We start from the raw sequence: 24,485 nt of genomic DNA on the forward strand, positions 1-24,485 counted from the left end.
CCCTTGATGTTATAATCTTTACACCACTGTGAAGGAGTAGTTGATCCATTTAAGCCAAATGCAGCCTATCAGCCAAGATGTACTTGTTGCCACTGAACTCTGAGGCTCATGCAGCTTAAAGCAAGACATTAAGCAGCGTAATACTAACTGCATGCGGAAATAATCCCATGTGGCTTCAAACTGCGTTACGTTGTTAAGTAAGTGCAAATAGAGTTGCTGAGGTGGCTTCTTAGGAAAAACACTAAATACACAGATAAAAATACAGCACAGATGAAAACACCAGACATTTTGTGCGTTTTGTCCAATTCACATCTGGACACATCTGGACACTCCACACCCAAACCCTTCATTTCGGTACCATATCTGCACATTTTTATTCAGTACTGTCGTTATGTGCCGTTACCTGCACAGTCATTGCTGCACTGCCTGTTCATCTCAGGATAGTCAGATACTGCAGGCTGTTGTACATTTCGATTTGTTTATGTGGCTGTGGATTTTTGTGGATGTTCTTCTTTTTATATTATTTCACCCTTATTATTATTATTATTATTATTATTATTATTACTGTCCTGTGTTGTGTGACTGATACTGGCTGCTAACTTTCCTTTGGGATCAGTAAAGTGCCTGTCTATCTGTCTCTCTACCTATCCATCTAACTGTCTGTCTCTATTTCTCTGTCTGCCTATCTGTTCGTCCTGTCTACCCGTCCTGTATCTATCTGTCTGTCTACCCATCCTGTCTATCTGTCAGTCTATCTGTCCTGTCTATCTGTCCTGTCTATCTGTCCTGTCTACCTATCTGTCTGTCTATCCATCCTGTCTATCTATCTGTCTGTCTATCCATCCTGTCTATCTATCGGTCTGCCTATCCGTCCTGTCCATCTATCTGCCCGTCTGTCTGTCTGTCTATCCATTCTGTCTATCCGTCCTGTCTATCTATCTATCCGTCTGTCTATCCGTCCTGTCTACCTATCTATCCGTCTGTCTATCCGTCCTGTCTACCTATCCGTCCTGTCTACCTATCTATTCTTCTGTCTATCCATCCTGTCTACCTATCTGTCTGTCTATCAGTCCTGTGTATCCATCCTGTCTATCTGTCTGTCTCTCCGTCCTGTCTATCTGTCAGTCTATCCATTCTGTCTATCTATCAGTCTGTCTGAATCCCCAACAGCCTCCAGAGCAATGCAAACTCAGCGTGCTACTGAAACTTGAGCAAGAACCACATTGCAAAAAAATGGCATCTTGTCAGGTGAAATGATCGTAATCCAGTCTATGTATCTCACATGTCCTGTTTTATGATGATTTTGCACTTATTATAATTACCCAGCTTATTTCCAGACACTGTTTACATGTTTTAGGTCATTTTATCAAGTAAATTGATCTCACTATAGTGGCAGATGATTTTTCTGATTTCAAACACATTTCTTAAAAAAGCAAGCAGTTACCTGCCAACACAGCTCAGTCAGTTTCCTTAATAAAATGAAAGCAAAAAAAAAGGAAAACAAGTAACTAAAGTTAAACAATCTAATAATAAGTGCACAACCACCTTGAAATGAGAAATATTAGATACACTGACTAATTCAAGCTCATTTCACCAGACAAGATCCCATTTTTCACAGTGCATGGAAAAGGGTCCAGGAGAAACTGAGACGCTGTGCCGCGGCACTTTCCGACAGGACGCGAGCTCAGGACGCTGCAAGGTATCGAACCTCAATTCAGACCAGTGTCAGGACCCTGGACTCGCTATACTGCTTTACGACAAGGAACAAACTTTCTACAAACATTTATAACCTCACTGGGAAGGTTTTACAGTAACTGTCTACATGTGATGCCAATTCACGTGAAAATTACAGTATATAGGAAAAGTGACAGACATGCCGCAGTTTCCTAGCCACTCCAGCTGAAAGCAAAAAGTGGTTTCACTCTCACACACACAAACACCCTGACCTGACCTGACTGAATTCAGAGCTGACAGAAAGAAAAGGCTGTTCAATGTGGCTCCGATTCCGCACTTTTGGCTACGTTAACAGATCACGGCTCAGCAATAGGAGATGACACTCCAGGAGCGGAGCAGACAGAATTGAATTGCCTTTGACAAGATGTGTCTTCAGTGGAAGCCGTATTGATTTTCATGGCAAGGCTGCATTATGGGGATCTTAAGCCGGGGAAACAGGAGGAAATCAGCGGAGGGGGAAGCCAAAGGCAGCGAACTCCAACACACACTCCAACTCCAGTTAGGACTGGACAAAACCATTTCATTACCTCTCGGACGGCGGCACGTGGTGACCGTTTTATAGAGGACACCGCACAAAGTGATCAGGAAATCAATGAATTTTATAACAAAATAGTTTCAAAACGTATCTGAAGTTTAAAATCTCGAGCGCTGCAATCGTCGGAGCGCAGATCATGGCACGGACAGCATGGGTGGGCCGGCCATTTAACCTTTTACTCTCCAGGGCATGTTTTGGTTTGTCCATCTGAAATTTACATGATCAAATCATAAGGCGAATTATTCAGTAACTGCATGAAATAAATGTACGTTTTTATTTTATTTATTTATTTATTTGTTTGTTCGTTTTAAAATCTCCCCTCAGATTAACAGAACGTGTGTTCTATGATCTCCACACATCACTATATGCTTACAATTCACTGCTGAAAGCCAAAAATCTCCGACGCGCTTTGTGTTGTTCTCTAAAAGTGATGTTTCCAGAGCAGATCACTGAAGAGACGCCGTCTGTTTATAGTTTAGAGCCCAGATTTGGGGAAAAACGGGTCGACTTTCAGTAGAAAAACAAACTGAGTTCAGCTTCTTTTATTATAAGGGTTTAAAATGACGTCACCGTCTATTAGACTGGAGAGAAGAGCTACAGCCTCACACGATGCCCAGCTTCTGAATGGAGCTTATGGAGTATGAACGTTATGAAGAACATGACCAAGAGCGGTTTGGACCCACCGGTGGTCTCGACGAGTTAAAGAGGTTGTTGTATGTAAAAGTTTGGTACCCCTGACATAGTACATGTGTTGTGTTTTGTTTTTTGTTTTTCTTCCGCATTTTAAAACACAACTACTGTTTGATGAATTCACCATATTAGAAAAAAGAACACATTTTATTATCATTTGTCTCAATGTTAATCTGCAATTTTATGCTCTTTTGTTATTCTCTCTTTTATGTTCAACTCAATAAATTAAAATAAATAAATAAATAAATAAATAAATGTGCCATATTTAATGCCATATTTAAATGTGTAGAAAATCAACAAAATCTGTGAGGTGATCAGGAGGGTTCAAACCTTTATATATACAGACGACTGTACATCCGTCCATTTAAAGTCTAATTCGTAACAAAGGTGGTGCAGAAACGTGACTTGCTGATAAATTTAAGACGCGATATGTAAACCTTACTTTTGTATTTTTTTAAAGATTTTTATAAAAGTAATTTCATTTATTTTTTAATGTTCTGCTCTGCAAGCTGCTAGAAAGACACGATCCTTGTATTCATCCCTGGCTACTGTGGCGTCCTCTGAAAAATGAGTGTGTATTTGTTTAGTCTATGTGTTCTACATGTTCCAGACACTATGGCACTCTGGGTAATGACTGTTATTTGTTGTGTGTGGGGGAGACAACACCTCTCCTGGTGAACAACACTTTAAGAAAATGGATCTCTCTCTCTCTCTCTCTCTCTCTCTCTCTCTCTCTCTCTCTCTCTCCCTCCCTCTCTCTCTCTCTCTCTGACCCTGATACAAGGCCGAGATGGAAAGTGTGTTTTAGCCCCAACAGCCGGAGCTACAGAAGCTGCAGGGTTCACTGCTAAGAAACGCAAAGAGCCGCCACCCCCTTTCAAACGCTTCAGATGAAGTGCCGCTGCTAAAAACTCAAAGAGTCAGAGATGGTGGTGTCCTGAAAAAAGGCGAAAAGGTGCATTTGGAGCGCTGCAGCTGAAAGAAACTGCGATTCCTGTGAAAGAAATGGTGTTTGAGCAACTGAAGTCATAAAAATGACCTGCTCAAATTCAGTAGGAATTACAGGGAGGTCAGCTCACCCAATGAATAGAGTTCAGTCTGTAGCTTTTTTCCTGAATCTCTCACCTTGTTTCCTCCAGTTACGAACTGCTTGTTGTTTGACTTGCTGAACTGAGGATGTAGCGCCACCACCTGGATCAGAAGGAGAAGTGCACAAAAGATTGCAATCAGTTACATTTTAGTGTAACGCAATAAATAGTTTTTCAAATTATGACCTGCATTATGACGCATAACCTACAAAGACAAAAATCCCCTTTCAGTTTAGTACATCGTATATCACTGAAATAGATTTCATCGTTGTTGGTAAGTGCATAGTTCAACTGAGAGAGCTCTAAAAAGGCATAAATAGCATGGCTACTTTGAACTTTGGTGGTAACTGCACTGTTATCAGAATTTTTCAGTGTGAAAGGGATTTGATTACAGTTGAGTGCTGTAGCTATATCATTATGGTTTGGATGATATATCATTAAAACCAAGAACTGTCCCTTCTTAATGTGCTCAAGATTTACTTTGGAGATTTTAAGGTTAGACAGGGATCCTCACAGCCCCGTTTATTTACCAAAAGACATCACTGCAGGGTTTGGCTCGGGTTTACTGTGAGCCACTGCTTGCTTTTCTATGTGTGCGGCATTGGCCTCCATAGAACCCCTCTCTCTGAGCAATATCGGAGAGTTATCCAAGCTAAGGACCCCCAGGAGAAATCAATTAAAACTCGCAGAGGGCCTGAAATCATTATTTAGTGAAACAATGTTCTGACAGGGAGTCAAATCCAAAGGGCAGTCGCCAACAAGTTGGCAGGGGAACCGTGAGCGAGTTAACGGCGATCACTTACTTTGATGGGACAGTCAAAGTTTTCGTGGAAGCCCTCCCTGGTGTAGAGGCCAAATACCTGCACCTGAAAGGCAAGGGATAAAACGGTGTTAAAAAAAGAAAAAAAAAACCCAAAACAAAATAAGTAAAAAAAAAAATATATATAATCCAAGAAAACCAGCTAAGAGCTAAAATGCTAAAACTGCAAAGCCGAGATCTATTTGGCTTTTTTCAGGTCAACCCGGGCCAGACATCACAAAAACATCACATCTGTCGGCAGACTAGTTAACCATCCGCTAGGCTCCCAATTAGTGGACAGGTCAACTCCCTCTGCCCTGCCAAGCCTTCATAGAGCGGTCTTAATCTCCGGCTCTGCTGCAGTCCCCGACGGCTACGAGCTGGCCTTAACATAGCAATTCACCTACACCTGCCTGTCCGAGCCGGGCAAAAAAAAAACAACACAAAGTATGAGATCTTAAAAGAAAGTTGAGCGGGAATAAAAACTCTTTCATGCCAGTCGGGCCTGCTGACCTCTGTGCTGTGCTGTTTTTGTTGTGTTACTGTGAAATTCTGCCCGTCAAACTCTGTCTTGCCAGCTGTTTTCAAGCTATTATTAATAAGGAGAATAACGGGCGAGTTTCTTTCTAAACCCTGACAAATATGAACAGTCGGTCGCTGATACTGATTAGATGTAACTGATATTTAATATGGTCAAAAATTTGTGACAAATATGGTTAAAAAAAAAAAAAAAAGTTGTGATCCGTCATAACAGGACTCAGTTCTCCTTTTTCAATGCTCAAATTTCTTAAATAATCAGCAGAAAATTCAAGTCCTCAATCATATGAACACCACAGCACTGGGTGTGGAGCTTCACAGCAATCCTAGCTTTATTGGTAAATTTCGTAAACACAAAGATTTTTGTGGTCAAATCTCTGTTTTTTGGCATTTTTCAGTTTTTGACATAATTTGAAAGTTACTCTTTACATTGTTTGTACATTTCACGATGAATAGCCTAAAAGAAATTCCCCAAAATGACATGGGAAAAATTCTGGTTCCATTGACCTCCATTGAAAGTGAAGTGTTTTTTCCTTCTCCTGTAAAGTTCCCATTTTGGAGATACGAGGTTTTCTTCCGACAACAGCGATATGTCAACAACTTCTGTTTTAATTGGCTACCCCAGGGGTCAGCAAGCCAAATGTTAAGAAGAAGCATTCTGTCATTTCAACAAAATTCAAGTATGTGCTGATGCACTAGTATAGGCTAAAAATATAAACGTAAACGCAGACTTTGCTCTGCTTTCAGCTTCAGCTCAGCTATAGCTGCTTTTCTCACATCTCCAGCAGGAAACAAAACTAGCACATGTTCAGTAAAATGTCTCTCAAAGTTTGATTTACGAGGAAGTTGCTTCCCGTTCACCAGTTTCTTGTTTTTCCCGTTCCACCTTAAATGGAGCCTGACGCACCAGAATGTAACTGCTGCACCATTTAAGGTGGAACGGGAAAATCTGCACAAGAAGCTGGTGAGCGAGAAGTTGACTACATCTTGGCAACTTTTAGTGTTTGGTCAGTTTCTCGTTGCAGATTAAACGTATCAGGAAAGCTGGAGTGACTATAAACACTAATAAGTCAATTCGTATCCAAATCATCCATGTCCGTCTTAAATCTCTCTCTTTGCCTTTTTATTAGCTACTCCCTAGGCGAGATTTGTGTTTCAGGGTTAAAGGGTGAATCAGCAGTTCTACATCAACTCCAGCGTTTAAGACCGTTTACTGTTAAACTGAGTTGAAGGATCAGCAGAGCTTCATTTTACTGTAGAGGAGGATTATTTTATCATTACCTACTGATCTGATTCAGCTGTGGAGCCACAAGAGGGCAGTAAAAGAGCCGCATGTGGCTCTGGAGCTGGATGTTGTCAACCCCTGGGCTACCCTGTCTTGAGGGAAACACTCCATATAAATTTAGCTTAAACGGGACGGGTTAAACTGTCATACACTGAATAGGTGAATAAAAACAGGCAGTTTGTGCAGCTTAGTCTTAGATATTTGGACTCTATGGACTTTTAAAACATTTGCAAGCTACATCAAACTATTACTTAAAAAAAAAAAAAGTGAGGAAGATTCACTTTTTCCATGATTTGAGCCCTTTATCGTATTATCATCATGCTACAGACGGCTGTTTGATGCATTTTAGACAGCTTTATGCATTTTTCCAGCAATCAGTAGATAAAACAAAACACTTCCCAACCCTTAAATTTATCACCTGATTTGGTTGGCTAAGCGTTACATCATTTGGACCCTAGTTTCAAAGAAGTTCCTCACCTGTTGAGACACGGTGAGATTTTACCCAGCAGCTCAAGAAGTACAAAGCCAAACAAATTTTAAAACCGGAAGAAATAAATAAACAAACAAATAAGCTCCAAGACGTGGTTCCGGAGCCGTTTCCTCCTAAAAGCGTGTCATGTCTGACATATCTCGGCTATCAGGACGGAGGCTGAGCGAGACCAGTATTAGCACCTGTGGCGAGCGAACAATAGCTGCCGCATCGATTTTAATTGGCAGAGTCACAGCGCACGCGACAAAGATCTCGTTTGGCTGTGAAAGCGCTGGGCGCGAGGGGCTATCTGTTCTCAGATCAGCCCGAGAAAGCCACCCGCCGTGCTGCTGATTAGCCTGAGCAGCCCCGTTTAACGCCCGGGGTCCAGATCGCAGAGCAGATAAGGGAGAACAGCAAGTGAAGGAAACCACGGATGGGTGGACGAGGAGAGGCTTTATTTTAAATGTTGTTAACATGGGTACAAAACATGCTTGCTGTGTTCATGTTTGTTCCTGTGCCAAGGATTAGTAAAGTTGATACTGCGCCTGTCCGTCATGAAGATGCTGAAGTTATTGCCATCGAAAGTCTAGATTTTATTCTTTTATTCATTATCGCATTTGTGGTTTTTTTGAATGTAGAAAAGCTCTAATCTAGTTTTTCTTTAGGGTAACTTGAGCAAAGAAGCCCCCCATCATTGTAAGATGCCCACCTTTCATTTTCTCTGAGCAATATTATCCTGGACACTGAATGACTGTGGTAATAATTCCAAAATTCTGCCATTAAGACAAACTAGGAATATATATATATATTTATATATAGGTCATTCTACAGAAACGTCTACTTTCCTATTTATCCATAGGTGTTACTGATCCTCACTGGTGTTACTCATAATAAAGGAAACACCAGAGACGTTTTTAATGATCAACGCATTTTACAGAGCATCAAACCACACGCTGTCCATCAGGGAACGTCCACTAAAATATGGAATTTAATCCATTTGTGTTTCTATTTTTTCCACAGTGACCTCAGAATAAAGTCGGTCACACCAGTGACGTCAGCTAGAAGCTTCATATGAGATCATGAGCTGAATGAGAAGATCTCTGAGAACTGAGAGACACAGTGGACTCACCATGAGCTTTTCTCCATAGATCCTCAGAAAACAGGTCAAAGGGGGTTGAGTGACGTCATCAGTGTGACTTTTATTTCAAAATAAGAGACTTTTTGTTATGTGGTAACACCAGTGACACGACTTCTGGGGAACTTTCATTACATATTTTATTATATTTATTTGGCTTTTGTTTTCTTTGTGTCATTTAATTTATATATTCCATAGTCATGTTTAGATTATTGTGGTTAAAACTGCAGAAAAACGTGTTTTCTTCTTCAAAATACGGCCTCAGGCTTCACACACGACTGTGGGGACGAGCTCTTCTGTGGTGCTCTGAATTCTATAGGATTGATTTAAAAACCAAGGTTGCTAAATTGAGGCTCAAGAAGGTGAAAATAATGTATAGTTTTATTTTAAAATGTAAAAAATATAAATAAATTGTAACACTAGCGTGTTTTTCAATTGCAATATACCTGTAAACACTGGATACAAAAATGGACATTCCTGTAGAATGACCCATATCATATATATATGCATATATAATTCTGTACAGATTTATTCATCATCATCATCCTGTACATATTAAACCCACACTTATTTACCTTTTAAGTAAATCAAGGGACTTTTCTGCTTTTCTCATTTTTACCTCCTACGTTTGCCACTTTATTTCCACTGCTTCTTTAGATCCACAGAACATCATATGACCCCCACCCCCCAAAACCAACCACAACCTCCTGAGTGGACAAAATGCTCCTTCCTGCCCAAACAGGGCACGTATGGTCCAGTGCAGGGGTTCCCACACAGACCCAGACCACAAAGAGCATGTTAATTAACTAATGAGTTCAAGCAGGTATGCTAGTTCAGACAATGCACAAAAACAGGCATAGTGTGGGATCCCAGGACTGGGATTAGGAACCCCTAGTCTGGTGGAAAGCTTGAATCAGTGAGGCTGGCTCCGGACTCACCTGGACCAATCAGATTGGGGAAGAGGGCCTACCTTTCCATCCTCTGAACAGATTCCCACATGCTCTCCACTCTCATCCAGGCTGATCTGATTTATCTTCACTGAACTCTGTGACAGACAGACAGACAGACAGACAGACAGACAGACAGACAGACAGACAGACAGACAGACCGTTCATGGCATGTTACAGTCTAAAAATGCTGTGCAAATCTTAATAACAAAATACCAAAAACAATAAACCCCAGTGTGATTAAACTGCTACACACTGCAATTTAATATGGCTTACAATAAAATTCAACCATATTAGTGAACTACTACAGTAGTGGGCAGTCGTGGGCTGGAGTTTAGGGATCTGCCCCTGTAGCCAGAAGGTTGCCGGTTTGATCCCCAGGACCAACAGTCCATGACTGAGTTGTCCTTGAGCAAGACACCTGACCCCCAACTGCTCCCCGGGCACTGTGGATTGGGCTGCCCACCGCTCCGGGCAAGTGTGCTCACTGCCCCCTAGTGTGTGTGTTCACTAGTGTGTATGTGGTGTTTCACTTCATGGATGGGTTAAATGCGGAGGTGAAATTTCCCCAGTTGTGGGATCAAAAAAGTATCACTTAATCTGACGTGGTTATAGACTGGCATAGCTATTTCAGCTTGTCTGATCACCTTTTATATCAGCAATGCAAAGGCTCATATTATGGTAACCATTAATAAGCGATATACTGTGCAGCCGCAGCCTTAACTTTCACGCCACTCCTGTATTCTGTTCTTTAAAAGACGAGCGTAACTACCCTGGTTTACTTACAATCTCATACTTCTGGGTGACGTTTCCTTGAATGTCCAATAGGAAAACCTTCCCGAAGTGAGTGCCCAGAGCCAGAAACTGGAAGGCATTAAAAAAAAAAAAAAAACAGATATTAGATACAGAATAAGGCAGAAAACCACTGTACACTTGGCATGAATTTGAACTTTAAACTGCTGTACTGGGGTATTAATGCACGTTAGCAGGCATAGGAGTGTGCGTGTGTGTGTGTGTGTGTGTGTGTGTGTGTGTGTGGGGCTCCGGCTTGTCCCCTCAGGGGCAAAAAAGTGTGAAATTGCTGGAGGACAGAAAAGCCTATTTATCTGAGCGCCCCAGTGTGAAATGGCATTTTTTCGACATATCAAAACACCTCAACATAATATATGCAGCGCGGATCACATGCTCCAACCTCCCCAGCAACCATCAAACCCTCTGCCTAGGAAGACAAATGCATTTCCACTAATACGTATAACACATAAAAATCAGGGAAATACCTGAAACTATTCATTTTGTTACCTCATTCCAATCTCTCATTCTTACCATCAGATATCGAACACCCTGCTATGCTACGATTCTAATTCTATTTATATTTTTAATATTTTCTGAATCACCCATTCAGATTCAGTACTATACAATACCAAAAAATCATCAAATGGCCAATAAACATTAGATATTCATTTTCCAAGAGGGATCAGAAAAAAAACTTCCTTCCACTTGCACACGGAAGGACAAAGCCAAAGAAAATAAGTGATAAAAATGAGTTTCCAAAAGTGGAGACATTAAAACTGCTCCCATCAGATAAACAGCACTGAAAGCTTTGATCTCTGAGAGAGAGGAGAAGATCAAGCTGCTTCAGATCTGAAAACATCCACCGGTGCTTCTGTCCATCCTTCCACTGTGGGTCTGAAAGGACGTGTAGCTCATCAAGAAGAACCTCACTGAGAAAAGGAGACGGACACATCAAACAAAGAAGCTGGACGATGGACTGACCACCCCAGAGTCCAGACCTCAGCACAACTGAATGGGTTTGATTACTTCAGAAAATCATCAACCAGCTTCTCAGACTGAGCTGTGGAGGCGTGGAAAAACATCCCTGTAAATATTTTTTAGAAGCAAATCTCCCGAAAGGAATAGAAGCTGTAAGAAAAGCAAATGAATCTGCTTTTTTTCCTTGATGCAAAAAAATTAATAACTTGTATTTAATAGCTGTTTTGAACACAAATAAAACAAATGAAGGGTGACTTTTTTGCACGGTACTGTACATCTACAGCTTCAACTCTTCTGGGAAGGCTTTCCACAAGGGTTAGGAGTGTTTATGGGAATTTTTGACCGTTCTTCCAGAAGAGCATTTGTGAGGTCAGACACTGATATTGGATGAGAAGGCCTGGCTCACAGTCTCCACTCTAATTCATCCCAAAGGTGGTCTATAGGGTTGAGGTCTGGACTCTGTGCAGGTCAGTCAAGTTCTTCCACACCAAACTGGCTTATCCGTATCTTTATGGACCTGCTTTGAGCACTGGTGTGCAGTCGTGTTGGAGCAGGAAGGGGCCGTCCCCAAACTGTTTCCACAAAGTTGGGAGCAGGAAATTGTCCAAAATCTCTTGGTGCTGAAGCTTTTAGAGCTTCGTTCACTGGAACTAAGGGGCCGAGCCCAACTCCTGAAAAACACCCCCACACCATGATCCCCCCTCCACCAAACTCAGGTGAACTTCTGTTCAGGTGACTGGAGCGGAAATACATTCTGCAGAGGAACATGCTGGACACTACACTGTTAGAAATAAAGTAGGCGAGGCGGGGTGTGTGGACTCAGTCCAGCTTAGAACAGATCATTTCAGTGGATTATGGTTCAGTCATGTTCCCTGACTAAAGGCACTGAGATGGACCCTTGAGGGTGCTACCCCAATGTCAAGAGGGGAACTGCCCCAGGGCAGTTTAGTATCTTTATTTCTGAGAGTTTATCTGCTACAACACAGAATAAACACTTTACTGTCTGTTATCTGTTGAAAACAAAAACAACTTTTACCTGAATGTTTCAGGACTCCTGATTAGGGCAAACATCAAAGTGCTTGCCCTATTATCAGGAATAAAGATGGGCGACGTTGCAAAAATATAATATCCATGCACATATTTTACATATTTTCTCTTTAATATCCAATTGGAAAAGATGAAGAAGTGCCCATTTAAAAATCTGGGCATGTAATTGATTTGTACCAAACAGTTTACACACTGTGCAGCACAAGCTCCAATTACACTGTATTAATTATCTCTCTGTACTTGAACACGCAGTTAAAAAGTGCTTTTAATTACTAACAATATTCACAATATACTCAGAAAAGCATGCGCCGCATCATTTAAGGTGGAACGAGAAAATTCGAACAACAAGCTGGAGAAAATCTGACTTCAGCTTCATATCACTGAAGAATTAGGGGGGGATGATAATAAATACTTGCCCACCTCTTTGAAGGCGTCTGATCCCTAAATGTAACTAAAGCCCAGCAGTGAGGAGCTGAACTTTCCCCTCCTCTGCTGTCCCTGCAGACGGGCAGGGTCGCCTACAGAGCGGCGCTAGTAGCTGTTAATGAAGTGATGCTCTTTTATCTGAGGGTCTCATTTCAGAGGGAAGATCTCAACCAGTATCCCCTGTAACTCAGCTCCAAGGGGTAAAAGGTAAATATATATATAAAAAGAAAGGAGGATTCAGCCCAAACATACCAACACTCTGACCTAAACCATGGACAGTGAGACCAGCGAGGCCACCACGTGGGCCACAGCAGGGCTGAACAGCAGCAGGACGAGCACAGAGAAACATGTTAAAACACAACAGCTCCCCCGCATGCTGCCTACTGACTGTCCACACACACACACACGCGCGCACACACACCACCCCTCGTGCGGCGCGCGGAGTGGTCCCATGCTTCAGTGCAGTCTATAATGAAATGCTTATATTTACAGGCACAGCGGAGCATGTCCGACAGAGCCCCCCGCAATCTCCCCAAATAAAATCAGGCAAAATAAATAAATAAAAGAGGTGGGCCGCGGCAGCCGCAGCGCCTCTTAAAGGGATTTATCGAAATGGAATTGCTCAAATGAAATTCTGATTCAGGGCACTTAAAATATGAGGCTACATTAGGCTCGCTGGGGTGTGGGTGTGTGTGTGTGTGTGTGTGTGTGTGTGTGTGTGTGAGGGAACAGTGCTAGGTGGCAGAAGGTATGCAGGAACACACGTATAAGAGAATAACAAAGAGAAGAGAGAGGGAATGGGGAAGAAACAAGACTCTCATTGCAAATTCAGCCTGGCGATGCTTCTTCCTTTGGTGGTGTTGCCTTGTTTTTTTTTTTGGTAAGACGGAAGAGAAGAAAGGGAGTGGGAGTGGAGGGATCCCCAGGGAAAAAGAGAAAAGGAGCAAGAAAAAAAAAAAAAAAAAAAAGAATAAAAATCAATAGCGGTTAATAAAACATCAGGTGAGGAGACATAACTAGGTATGACTATTCCTCCAGAGCGGACGTGCATGAGTGAACTTGCTGCCATGACGATTTGCCGGGCCGAGCAGACCAGACCGCTCCGCCAATGAAAAAATAACCAGCGCCGGGAAAAAAAAAAGAGGGGGAAAAAAAAAAAGATGTCCAACTCTGAAGGGAGAGGAAGTGTAAAAGGAAATGAAAGAGGGGTGGTGGCCGCTGGCTGGTGCGCGCGTGTGCATGACAGTGTGAACGGAGCGCTGTGTACTGCAATGTTCAGCAGGTGAGCAGTCAGTTAATTCAGTTTTGCAAAAATGGGGAACACAAAACCACCAGTCGGTCCAAAACAGAGGAATTCCTGGCCTTGGACTGCTTTGGTATCATTGAGGGTCAAAGGGAATTTTTGACCGTTCTTCCAGAAGAACATTTGTGAGGTCAGACACTGATGTTGGACGAGAAGGCCTGGCTCACAGTCTCCACTCTATTTCATCCCAAAGGTGTTCTATGGGGTTGAGGTCAGGACTCTGTGCAGGCCAGTCAAGTTCTTCCACACCAAACTGGCTCATCCGTGTCTTTATGGACCTGCTTTGTGCACTGGTGCTCAGTCATGTTGGAACAGGAAGGGGCCGTCCCCAAACTGTTCCCACAAATTTGGGAGCGTGAAATTGTCCAGAATCTCTTGGTGCTGAAGCTTTAAGAGTTCCTTTCACTGGGACTAAGGGGCCGAGCCCAACTCCTGAAAAACAGCCCCACACCATGATCCCCCCTCCACCAAACTTTACCCTCGGCACAATGCAGTCAGACAGGTACCGTCTCCTGGCAACCGCCAAACCCAGACTCGTCTATCAGATTCCCAGACGGAGAAGCGTGATTGGTCACTCCAGAGAACACGTCTCCACTGCTCTAGAGTCCAGTGGCGGCGCTTTACACCACTGCATTCCACGCTTTGCATTGCGCTTGGTGATGTAAGGCTTGGATGCAGCTGCTCTGCCATGGAAACCCATTCCATGAAGCTCTCTACGCTGTTCTTGAGCTGATCTGAAGGCCACATGAAGTTTGGAGGTCTGTAGTGATTGACTCTGCAGAAAGTCGGTGACCTCTGCTCTCTAGGCCCCTCAGCATCCGCTGACCGCTCTGTCATTTTACCTGGCCTACCACTTCGTGGCTGAGCTGCTGTCGTTCCCAATCACTTCCACTTTGTTATAATCCCACTGACAGTTGACTGTGGAATATTTAGTAGTGAGGAAATTTCACGACTGGACTTGCTGCACAGGTGGCGTCCGATCACGGTACCACGCTGGAATTCACTGAGCTCCTGAGAGCGACCCATTCTTTCACTAATGTCTGTAGAAGCAGTCTGCAGGCCTAGGGGCTCGGCTTTATACACCTGTGGCCATGGAAGTGACTGGAACACCTGAATTCAGTGGTATGCATGAGTGAGTGAATACTTTTGGGAATATAGTGTATTTATGGTGACACATTGTGTTTCATTACAACTCAAAAAGTATCAGATTTTTATATTACATTTTGCCACATCACCCACCTGTACTGCTGATAACTGGGCAAAAACTCTAATGGTTTTGGTGTCAACCAGGTCTTGCAGATGGTTGTCAGAAGTCACATTTTCTCCGTAGCTTCTAATCTTGTTTTTTTAAACTCCAGTTTTGGAAACTCCTGTTTCTCCACTTATTTTACTTTAGGTTTCTCCTTCTTTACACACATGAAATATCTTACGTCTAATCTTCTCAGAAATATCTCCCAAAAAAATGAACAACATTGACTTAATGGCCAATTTAGAATAGTTTTTCATTAAAAAATCATTTTCAAACTATTTGTTGGGTATATTTGTTTTATTTAGTCTTATTTAGACCTTTTCAGCATTTTTGACATTTTCTGTCATGGGACATGCTGATTAAGGTAAATAAAATATCTCTTCAGGTTTGCCTCACATTGATTCCCTAAATTCAAATCAAGCTAAATGAGCCGTGAGAACTGGCTCCATCATCAGGAGACGCTACAGCCATCCGTGGCGGGGAGTCCAAGAGAGCACATCTGTCCTCGTCCTCTCTGGGTGGGCGGGATGGCCCCACTGTGGCGTTTCACAGGTCTCGGAGGAAGCCTGTGCTGGCCTTCGCCCTGCTAGACCTAGTGGTATTTGTGATTTGGGTCCTAACTTGAGGGTAGAACTGGAATGTGGGGCAGTCGTGGACTGGAGGTTAGGGAACCAGCCCTGTGACCGAAGGTTGCCGGTTCAAGCCCCTCGGCTGACGGCCCATGACTGAAGTGCCCTTGAGCAAGACACCTAACCCCCAACTGCTCCCTGGGCACAGAGGATAGGGCTGCCCCCCGCTCCAGGCAAGTGTGCTCACTGCCCCCTAGTGTGCATGTATGTTCACTGCACGGATGGCTTAAATGCCGAGGTCTAATTCCACAGGGTGCAAATACAGTTGGCTAATTGGCTAAAATGACTAAGCTGGGGAGAAAATTGGGGCAAAATCCAAAAACTACAGATATACTTTTCTCCTGTATTTTACAACTTTGCAATGGGTCAATTTAACCCACACCCTAACAGGAGGCTTAAAACTAAACATTTCCTACCATTAAACATAACACTCACTCTAACCTTAATGGAATACTCCAGCATCTCAACCCAATCTGTCCCTTCTGTTGTAGTACACAGCTGATTTCCATGGAAACAACTTCCCATGTACTTAGAAAAGAGAAGTAACAGTAAATGTTGACTCAAAACACCCTTAAAACACAAGCCAACGACAAGATGTTTCTGTTATTTTACTAAGCGGATGGAAAACCGGGAATGTTGACGTGAATGTCCATGGTTTTTGACAGCCACCTCATTAAAATTTTACCTTCTGATTGTCATATTAAGAACTTTATTGCCTTTTTGTTCAAAATATGCAAATGTTAAAGTCTTAAGTGGGGAACTTAACGCCATTACTTATCTTGCTTAAATGAAAAACAAGACTTTCTGTCGCTCACGCCACGCAGGAGCAGTATGTGTGGCCGCTTCGCGACTCTTTAAAACGACTTGATTCATTTTAATTGCTGAGACATAAAAACACGGTTGTGAAAGCTATCAGCTGCGCAAGCAGCTCGGATAACTGCAGTCATGTGATTGTCAGAGTATCAGAGAAACAGATGGACTACAGTCTGTAACTGTAGAACTACAGAGTGCAGCTATACAGTAAGTGGAGCTGATAAAGTGGACAGTGAGCGTAGAAACAAGGAGGTGGTCAGGATGTTCTGCCTGATCGGTGAACAAGCAGCATGCGCACAATTGAACGCCTGTGTCAGCAATAAGTGCACCTTAAAGTAGCCATTTAGACGAGGTCTGGATCCTTTTGGACGTGTGCAAACAACCTTTAAGCATCGTGTTAGGTACCTTATCATGCACAGTCATGCAGCTAGCCGCATCCTGCTGCAGAATCTCCGTCACTCCATTGGCCAGCCGCTCGTATTTCAATTTGGGCTCCTCCTCGCTGTCCTCCTCCTGGGGGAAAACACACAAGCACACACGTTTCCACAGACCTGATGAATCAAACAGTGGAATATGAACACATAATTAAAGTAAGTTTGGTATTAAAACCTGACGCATCACCCACACCCTTCATCGGCCCGCTTGCTGAAACTTCTAGCTTCTGTAAGGACTGAGGTAGAGCAGGTGAATCTGTAACTGAATATAATATGATTTGTGGGCAAGATTCTGAGCACCTGCACCAAAGCTGTCCTCAGGCTGCCAATTCTTCGTCTTTAATCAGAACTTTATCCCTTCACGGGGGCTCCGCGCTGTCAGAATGCCCTCATGCCATTCCTACTCAGCAAATCCTCTCAGGAATCTCCACAATGAACAATGAACTGTTCAGCTCCATCCTCACTAGTTCAGCCGCGGCACAACGCTGCTCGTAACGGTGCCATTCAAGTTCGGGTTTAAGGAATAGTTCGTCAAAAAAACCCATCACACAATTTTCCTCTTGCCCCAAACGTCGTTGATCAGCCAAGACATGTTTGGTGTCTGAAGTTTGGACTGAAACTAGGGCTAATGTAGCTAACAAGCAATGGAAGCTAGCCCACCAAGTCAGACGTGTACTGTGTTGTCAACAAGCCTAATCATCATATACTCCTCTAACGCCGAATCCCAATTAACCCCCTACCACTCAGCCCTACCCCTCTGTTTTGCTCCTTCACGTCTAGGTGTAGGGTGTCCTGATTTTAGTTGAGATAGAGGGGTGGGGTGAAGTGTTGGGGCTGCATGACCCTCCAAACGGAGGTTTCTCAGAGACTCCAATCAGAGAAACATGAGAAAAACAGAGAAACCAGCCAGACGGAGGACAAGAGACCAAAGAAACCCACAAATGTGAGAATTTTCTCTGTTAAAATTACAGTAACCACCGTTTCATCTCAGTTTAATGTAATTTCAGTGTATTATGGTCCTTTTCTTCATAATAAGCATTAAAAAATTGCTAATAGTAATAGGGAGACTGATATGAGATACAGTACCTCAAAAAAAACAGGAATTTCAAAAACTAGAATTCATAAAATTGTTAAATGCTGGAAGGCGTGGTAGACCCCAAAACTGCCCCCATCAGATAAACAGCACTGAAAGCTTTGATCTCTGAGAGAGAGGAGAACATCAAGCTGCTTCAGATCTGAAAACATCCACAGGTGTTTCTGTCCATCCTTCCACTGTGAGAAGACCACTCAGCGCTGTGGGTCTGAAAGGATGTGTAGCTGATCGAGAAGAACCTCACTGAGAAAAGGAGACGGACACACCTTTCAAAGAAGCTGGACGGTGGACTGACACCCCAGAGCCCAGACCTTAACACCACTGAATGGGTTTGATTAGTTCAGAAAATCATCAACCAGCTTCTCAGACTGAGCTGTGGAGGCGTGTCTGCAGGTTCTAAGAGGAGCTGAAAGTGAGGCTCCTGAGAAGAACGGAGGCACTGATAAAGGGAAAGAGATTCACTGAACACTCAAACATCTGCTTCTGATCTTTTGACGCTGAAACATCAAAAACTCACTTAATTGCCGTTTTGACAGGAAATGATTAAACTCTGGTGGTCTCTGACTTCTGCACAGCACCGCACCTCCCAAGCTGTTTATCTCTTTGTAGCCAAACAAGCTTGCACGTCCATTTCCTGTTCTCTCCAGATGTGAAATTTCTAATGCTTGGACATTTGTCATGGTCTACAGAGCCATTATAGAAGAGAAAGACAGAGAAGAAGAGGAAAAAAAACCCACAAACTTTCTATGAGAAGAGAGAGTGTGTGTGTGTGTGTGTGTGTGTGTGTGTGTGTGTGTGTGGAGGGGAGTGTGATATCTCTGCCGTTTCATATCCCATAATTTCTGCCTCTTGTTAGTGTTTGCCGTTGCCACGCTGACGTGGTGGATGAGTGTTGTGCTGGCGTTTCCGCGCGGCTCCTAATTGGTGCCCTGGGGAGCAGGGGATGAAGGGAAGTCTGTCTTTAATTGCCCCGTTCCAGGAGTGGTGTGACCATCCACAGACTCCTCTGCCACTCACACACGCTCTCCAGCCCTCATTCTCTCTCTCTCTCTCTCTCTCTCCCTCTCTCTCTCTCTCTCTCTTTCTCTCTCTCTCTCTCTCTCCCTCTCTCTTTCTCTCTCTCCCCCTCCATCTTTCCTCATTCTCTCTCCCACTCTCTATCTATCTATCCATCTTTCCTCATTCTCTCTCTCTCTCTCTCTTCCCTCGTTCCCTCTCTCTCGATTCTCTAGTCAGAAAGCAGATTGCATGGCTATGTTGAAGCGAGGGGCTTCAAATCCACACACAGATTAATGTCAGCCTAAAGCCCGGCGTCCTCCCTCCATTCCTCCGTGACATCACGTCTCCAGGCTTCGGCACGTTTTCTGCACTCGAGTGAGACATAATTCTCCCCCAACAAGAAATTTCAGAGTGGTGGCTTTGTGACTGAAGATACCAGAAGCACTCTGCCCACAACAAGCATTAGACACAGAAAGAGAGAGAGAGAGAGCGAGAGAGAGAGAGAGAGTGTAATGGATGAGGGAGGTGGGGTTACTGCAGATGTTCATAAAAAAGACCTGAAGGAAATGAGAGGCTCGAGAACCGAGAACCTTTTCAAACACCACATCTGGCAGGACAGCCTGAGCAAAGCTGACAGTCTGGTCATAAATTAAGAAACAAAATACAAGATTTTGTGTGAATGTGAAGAGAGAGGGGGAGAGAGGCAGAAAGTAAGTAGAGAATGAAAGAGATGAAAAGAGACAGAGCAAGAAAGAAGAGAGAGAGAGTGGGAAAGAAGGGCGAGAGCGAGAGAGAGTGAGAGAGAGAGAGAGAAAGAGTGAGAGAGAAGAGAAAGAAACAGATAGAAAGAGTAAAAAGAGAAAGAAGGAGACAGAGCGAGAGTAAAAAGAGAAAGAAGGAGACAGAGCGAGAGTAAAAAGAGAAAAAACGAGACAGAGAGAGAATAAAAAGAGAAAGAAGGAGACGGAGCGAGAGTAAAAAGAGAAAGAAGGAGACGGAGCGAGAGTAAAAAGAGAAAGAAGGAGACGGAGCGAGAGTAAATGGAGAAAGAAGGAGACAGAGCGAGAGTAAAAAGAGAAAGAAGGAGACGGAGCGAGAGTAAAAAGAGAAAGAAGGAGACGGAGCGAGAGTAAAAAGAGAAAGAAGGAGACGGAGCGAGAGTAAAAAGAGAAAGAAGGAGACGGAGCGAGAGTAAAAAGAGAAAGAAGGAGACGGAGCGAGAGTAAAAAGAGAAAGAAGGAGACGGAGCGAGAGTAAATGGAGAAAGAAGGAGACAGAGCGAGAGCAAAAAGAGAAAGAAGGAGATGGAGCGAGAGTAAAAAGAGAAAGAAGGAGACAGAGCGAGAGTAAAAAGAGAAAGAAGGAGACGGAGCGAGAGTAAACAGAGAAAGAAGGAGACGGAGCGAGAGTAAACGGAGAAAGAAGGAGGCGGAGCGAGAGTAAAAAGAAAAAGAAGGAGACGGAGCGAGAGTAAAAAGAGAAAGAAGGAGGCGGAGCGAGAGTAAAAAGAAAAAGAAGGAGACGGAGCGAGAGTAAAAAGAGAAAGAAGGAGACGGAGCGAGAGTAAAAAGAGAAAGAAGGAGACGGAGACGGAGCGAGAGTAAACAGAGAAAGAAGGAGACGGAGCGAGAGTAAAAAGAGAAAGAAGGAGACGGAGACGGAGCGAGAGTAAACAGAGAAAGAAGGAGACGGAGCGAGAGTAAAAAGAGAAAGAAGGAGACGGAGCGAGAGTAAAAAGAGAAAGAAGGAGACGGAGCGAGAGTAAAAAGAGAAAGAAGGAGACGGAGCGAGAGTAAAAAGAGAAAGAAGGAGACGGAGCGAGAGTAAACGGAGAAAGAAGGAGACGGAGCGAGAGTAAACGGAGAAAGAAGGAGACAGAGCGAGAGTAAACAGAGAAAGAAGGAGACGGAGCGAGAGTAAAAAGAGAAAGAAGGAGACGGAGCGAGAGTAAAAAGAGAAAGAAGGAGGCGGAGCGAGAGTAAACAGAGAAAGAAGGAGACGGAGCGAGAGTAAACAGAGAAAGAAGGAGACGGAGTGAGAGTAAAAAGAGAAAGAAGGAGACGGAGTGAGAGTAAAAAGAGAAAGAAGGAGACGGAGACGGAGCGAGAGTAAACAGAGAAAGAAGGAGACGGAGCGAGAGTAAAAAGAGAAAGAAGGAGACGGAGCGAGAGTAAAAAGAGAAAGAAGGAGACGGAGCGAGAGTAAACAGAGAAAGAAGGAGACGGAGCGAGAGTAAAAAGAGAAAGAAGGAGACGGAGCGAGAGTAAAAAGAGAAAGAAGGAGACGGAGCGAGAGTAAAAAGAGAAAGAAGGAGACGGAGCGAGAGTAAAAAGAGAAAGAAGGAGACGGAGTGAGAGTAAAAAGAGAAAGAAGGAGACGGAGACGGAAGAGTAAAAAGAGAAAGAAGGAGACGGAGTGAGAGTAAAAAGAGAAAGAAGGAGACGGAGTGAGAGTAAACAGAGAAAGAAGGAGACGGAGCGAGAGTAAAAAGAAAAAGAAGGAGACGGAGCGAGAGTAAAAAGAGAAAGAAGGAGACGGAGCGAGAGTAAAAAGAGAAAGAAGGAGACGGAGCGAGAGTAAAAAGAGAAAGAAGGAGACGGAGTGAGAGTAAAAAGAGAAAGAAGGAGACGGAGCGAGAGTAAAAAGAGAAAGAAGGAGACGGAGCGAGAGTAAAAAGAGAAAGAAGGAGACGGAGCGAGAGTAAACAGAGAAAGAAGGAGACGGAGTGAGAGTAAAAAGAGAAAGAAGGAGACGGAGCGAGAGTAAAAAGAGAAAGAAGGAGACGGAGCGAGAGTAAACAGAGAAAGAAGGAGACGGAGCGAGAGTAAAAAGAGAAAGAAGGAGACGGAGCGAGAGTAAACAGAGAAAGAAGGAGACGGAGCGAGAGTAAAAAGAGAAAGAAGGAGACGGAGTGAGAGTAAACAGAGAAAGAAGGAGACGGAGCGAGAGTAAAAAGTGAAAGAAGGAGACGGAGTGAGAGTAAACGGAGAAAGAAGGAGACGGAGCGAGAGTAAAAAGTGAAAGAAGGAGACGGAGTGAGAGTAAACGGAGAAAGAAGGAGGCGATATGCCTCTCTTCCAGTTATTAAACAGCCGTTTATTCACACACAGGATATTTATCGTCTTCCAGAGACAATAATCCAAACCTTCTCTCACCTCGGACTCATCTGTGGACTCCTCACTGGGTTTCCTTCCCTGGAAAAGAGACTCGGCATTAGCGTCACACCGAATGGCAGCTAAGTAATTAGTACTAAGTTAAAGGGGACTTCCACCCTCTCTGGGAATTTTCTGCCTAACTCAGTGTGTGAGATGTAATCAGAGTCATTCAGACTTCCTTGATTTGAAATGCTTCAGACGTCTTTACAGTGGTGGTGATAGGAACCAGGGGTCGCCATGACAACACCACAACTATAGACATTTTATTCATCCATAACCACCAGAGAACCTACACAAGTCTTCTGAGATTTTATGTGTAATGATGAGGAGGGCAAAATAGTTCAAATCTGAACAAAATACATTTTCTCAGGGGACTATGTTGCCTCACAACGCCCTGCATGTATCCCTCCACCACAAATTGATTTCAAAAGTTAGGCTTTAAGATGAAGGATGAGGTTTTTCTGGCCAAAGTCTTATCAAATCCATCATAAAATGATCAATGGCTCAGACATTAAACAGCGAATTCTTGGCCATGTTTATAAAATAACGTCCTGTGAGGGAGCTTTTAGAGGCGGACGTCTGGTTCCCATCACCACCACTGTGAACAATTCTGACACCAAGTTTCTCTAGAATGAAGCATCTCACAACAAACCACTCTGAAGACTTTGCTTACATCACTTAACCATTTGATCATAGAGAAATTTGGGAATATTGGTGGAATTCCCCTTCAATTCGTGGTAAAAGGTGTGAACACACAGGTCGTTTAATCAAATCATCTCTGTGATCAGTGAGAAACTGACAGATATGGCTGGACGTCCTGAAGCGTAGCTGTAACACACTTATGCTACCAATGGCTTAAAGGGGAAGTCCACCGATTTTTCAAAAGTTCTACATAATTATGTGGTTAAGATGTAAACAAAGGCATTCAGGGTGGTTTGGTGTGAAATGCTCTGTTTTGGAGAAACTTCAGTCAGAACTGTTCACAGTGGTGGTGATAGGAACCAGACGTCCCCCTCTAAAAGCTCCTCACAGAAAGTTCCTACATGAACTGGTTCTGAATTCACTGCCTGATGACTGAGACGCTGTTTTATGAGAGTTTAGAGAACTTCAGCTCCATTCATGGTGGAGGGAGACATGCAGGGCGCTGTGCAGCAAAATAGTCCCCAAAGAAAACTACTTAAGATTTTTCACTATTTTCTACGCAGCCCCGCTGGTGACATCCTGTACAAATAAAAGTAAGGCGTGGGAATGAGATGATTAAGTCGTGGCCATGACATAGTAAGCTGCGTTCTCATTCCCATGCCTTACTAAGTCATGGCCACGACTTAATCATCTCATTCCCACGCATTAGGATCTCGTTCCCATGTGTTAATAAAGCGTGGCCACGCATTACTTTGATTTATACAGGATGTCACCAGCTGGCTCCCTAATTTTCCATCATCAACACTCCATGTAAACTCAGAAGACTCGTGTAGGTTCTCTGGTGGTTCTGGATGGTAAATAAAGTGTCTATATCTGTGTTGTAGTTATGGCGACCCCTGGTTCCCATCACCACCACCGTAAAGACATCTGAGTCTCTACAATCACCCATTTCACACCAAACCCACTCTGAATGACTTTGTTTACATCACAAGGACTGAACTGTTCAGATTTCAGTTCAATTTGGAAATAACGGTGGAGTTCCCCTTTAACGCTGGCGCAGACAGCCTCCTGGAAAAGCCAGTGAGACTGTTCCCATCAGCATTTGCCCTCTGCGTCCTGTTCTAATTTTCCCGTTCCACCTTAAATGGCGCAGCAGTTACTTTCTGGCGCTTGGTGTAACGTTAACTGCTGCATCATTTAAGGTGGAACGGGAAAATTGGAGCAAGAAGCTGGCGAAGAGGAAGCAGACTTCAGCCTCCATTTATGGAGTTACCATAAGAAATATTCACATTTAGCAAATAGATAATATGCAGTAAATGCACTTTAATCTCCTCTGAGGTGAAAGAGACGTTTAGTAATTGAACACAGACCGTTAACTTACCTGCTCCTCCAGTTCAGACATAGCTAACAGCTAACCGCTAGCAGCAATAGCCAGCAATGTGAGGGAAACAGCGCTGCAGAAGTCCCGTCAGTACAACACAGCCACTGTTTAATATCTCTCTGCTGATAAGAAAAGTCTCGGCGAAAAACAGCTTTTCTCTGCAGTTAAAAGGCGCCTAATCTCTTCAAGTGAAACGGAGCTGCTGCTGCATTTTGACACTAACCGTAAGGACGATCACATGACAACAACAAGAGCCGAGCGCAACGGCATCTTGGGAAATGTAGTTCCCATTCGTTGCCTTTCGTTTTAAAGGGGAACGCCA

General features: G+C 43.5%; 1 protein-coding gene across 1 annotated transcript in view; it reads right to left on the minus strand.

Annotated features, from left to right (window-relative positions):
• The window catches only part of vps41 (VPS41 subunit of HOPS complex), a 51,465-nt gene extending 27,052 nt beyond the window's left edge, over positions 1-24,413 (minus strand). Inside the window, exons 1-7 of the mRNA XM_037534187.1 lie at positions 24,164-24,413; positions 22,141-22,179; positions 16,865-16,972; positions 10,009-10,086; positions 9,246-9,320; positions 4,851-4,913; positions 4,085-4,150 (exon numbers count right to left, since the gene is read on the minus strand). Of these exons, the coding sequence (XP_037390084.1) occupies positions 4,085-4,150; positions 4,851-4,913; positions 9,246-9,320; positions 10,009-10,086; positions 16,865-16,972; positions 22,141-22,179; positions 24,164-24,184 (450 nt within the window). The 5' untranslated portion in view covers positions 24,185-24,413. The remainder of the gene's footprint in view (positions 1-4,084; positions 4,151-4,850; positions 4,914-9,245; positions 9,321-10,008; positions 10,087-16,864; positions 16,973-22,140; positions 22,180-24,163) is intronic.
• Between the last annotated feature and the right edge of the window lie 72 nt (positions 24,414-24,485).

This window comes from Pygocentrus nattereri, chromosome 24 (genome assembly GCF_015220715.1).
Source record: "Pygocentrus nattereri isolate fPygNat1 chromosome 24, fPygNat1.pri, whole genome shotgun sequence".
Lineage (NCBI taxonomy): Eukaryota > Metazoa > Chordata > Actinopteri > Characiformes > Serrasalmidae > Pygocentrus > Pygocentrus nattereri.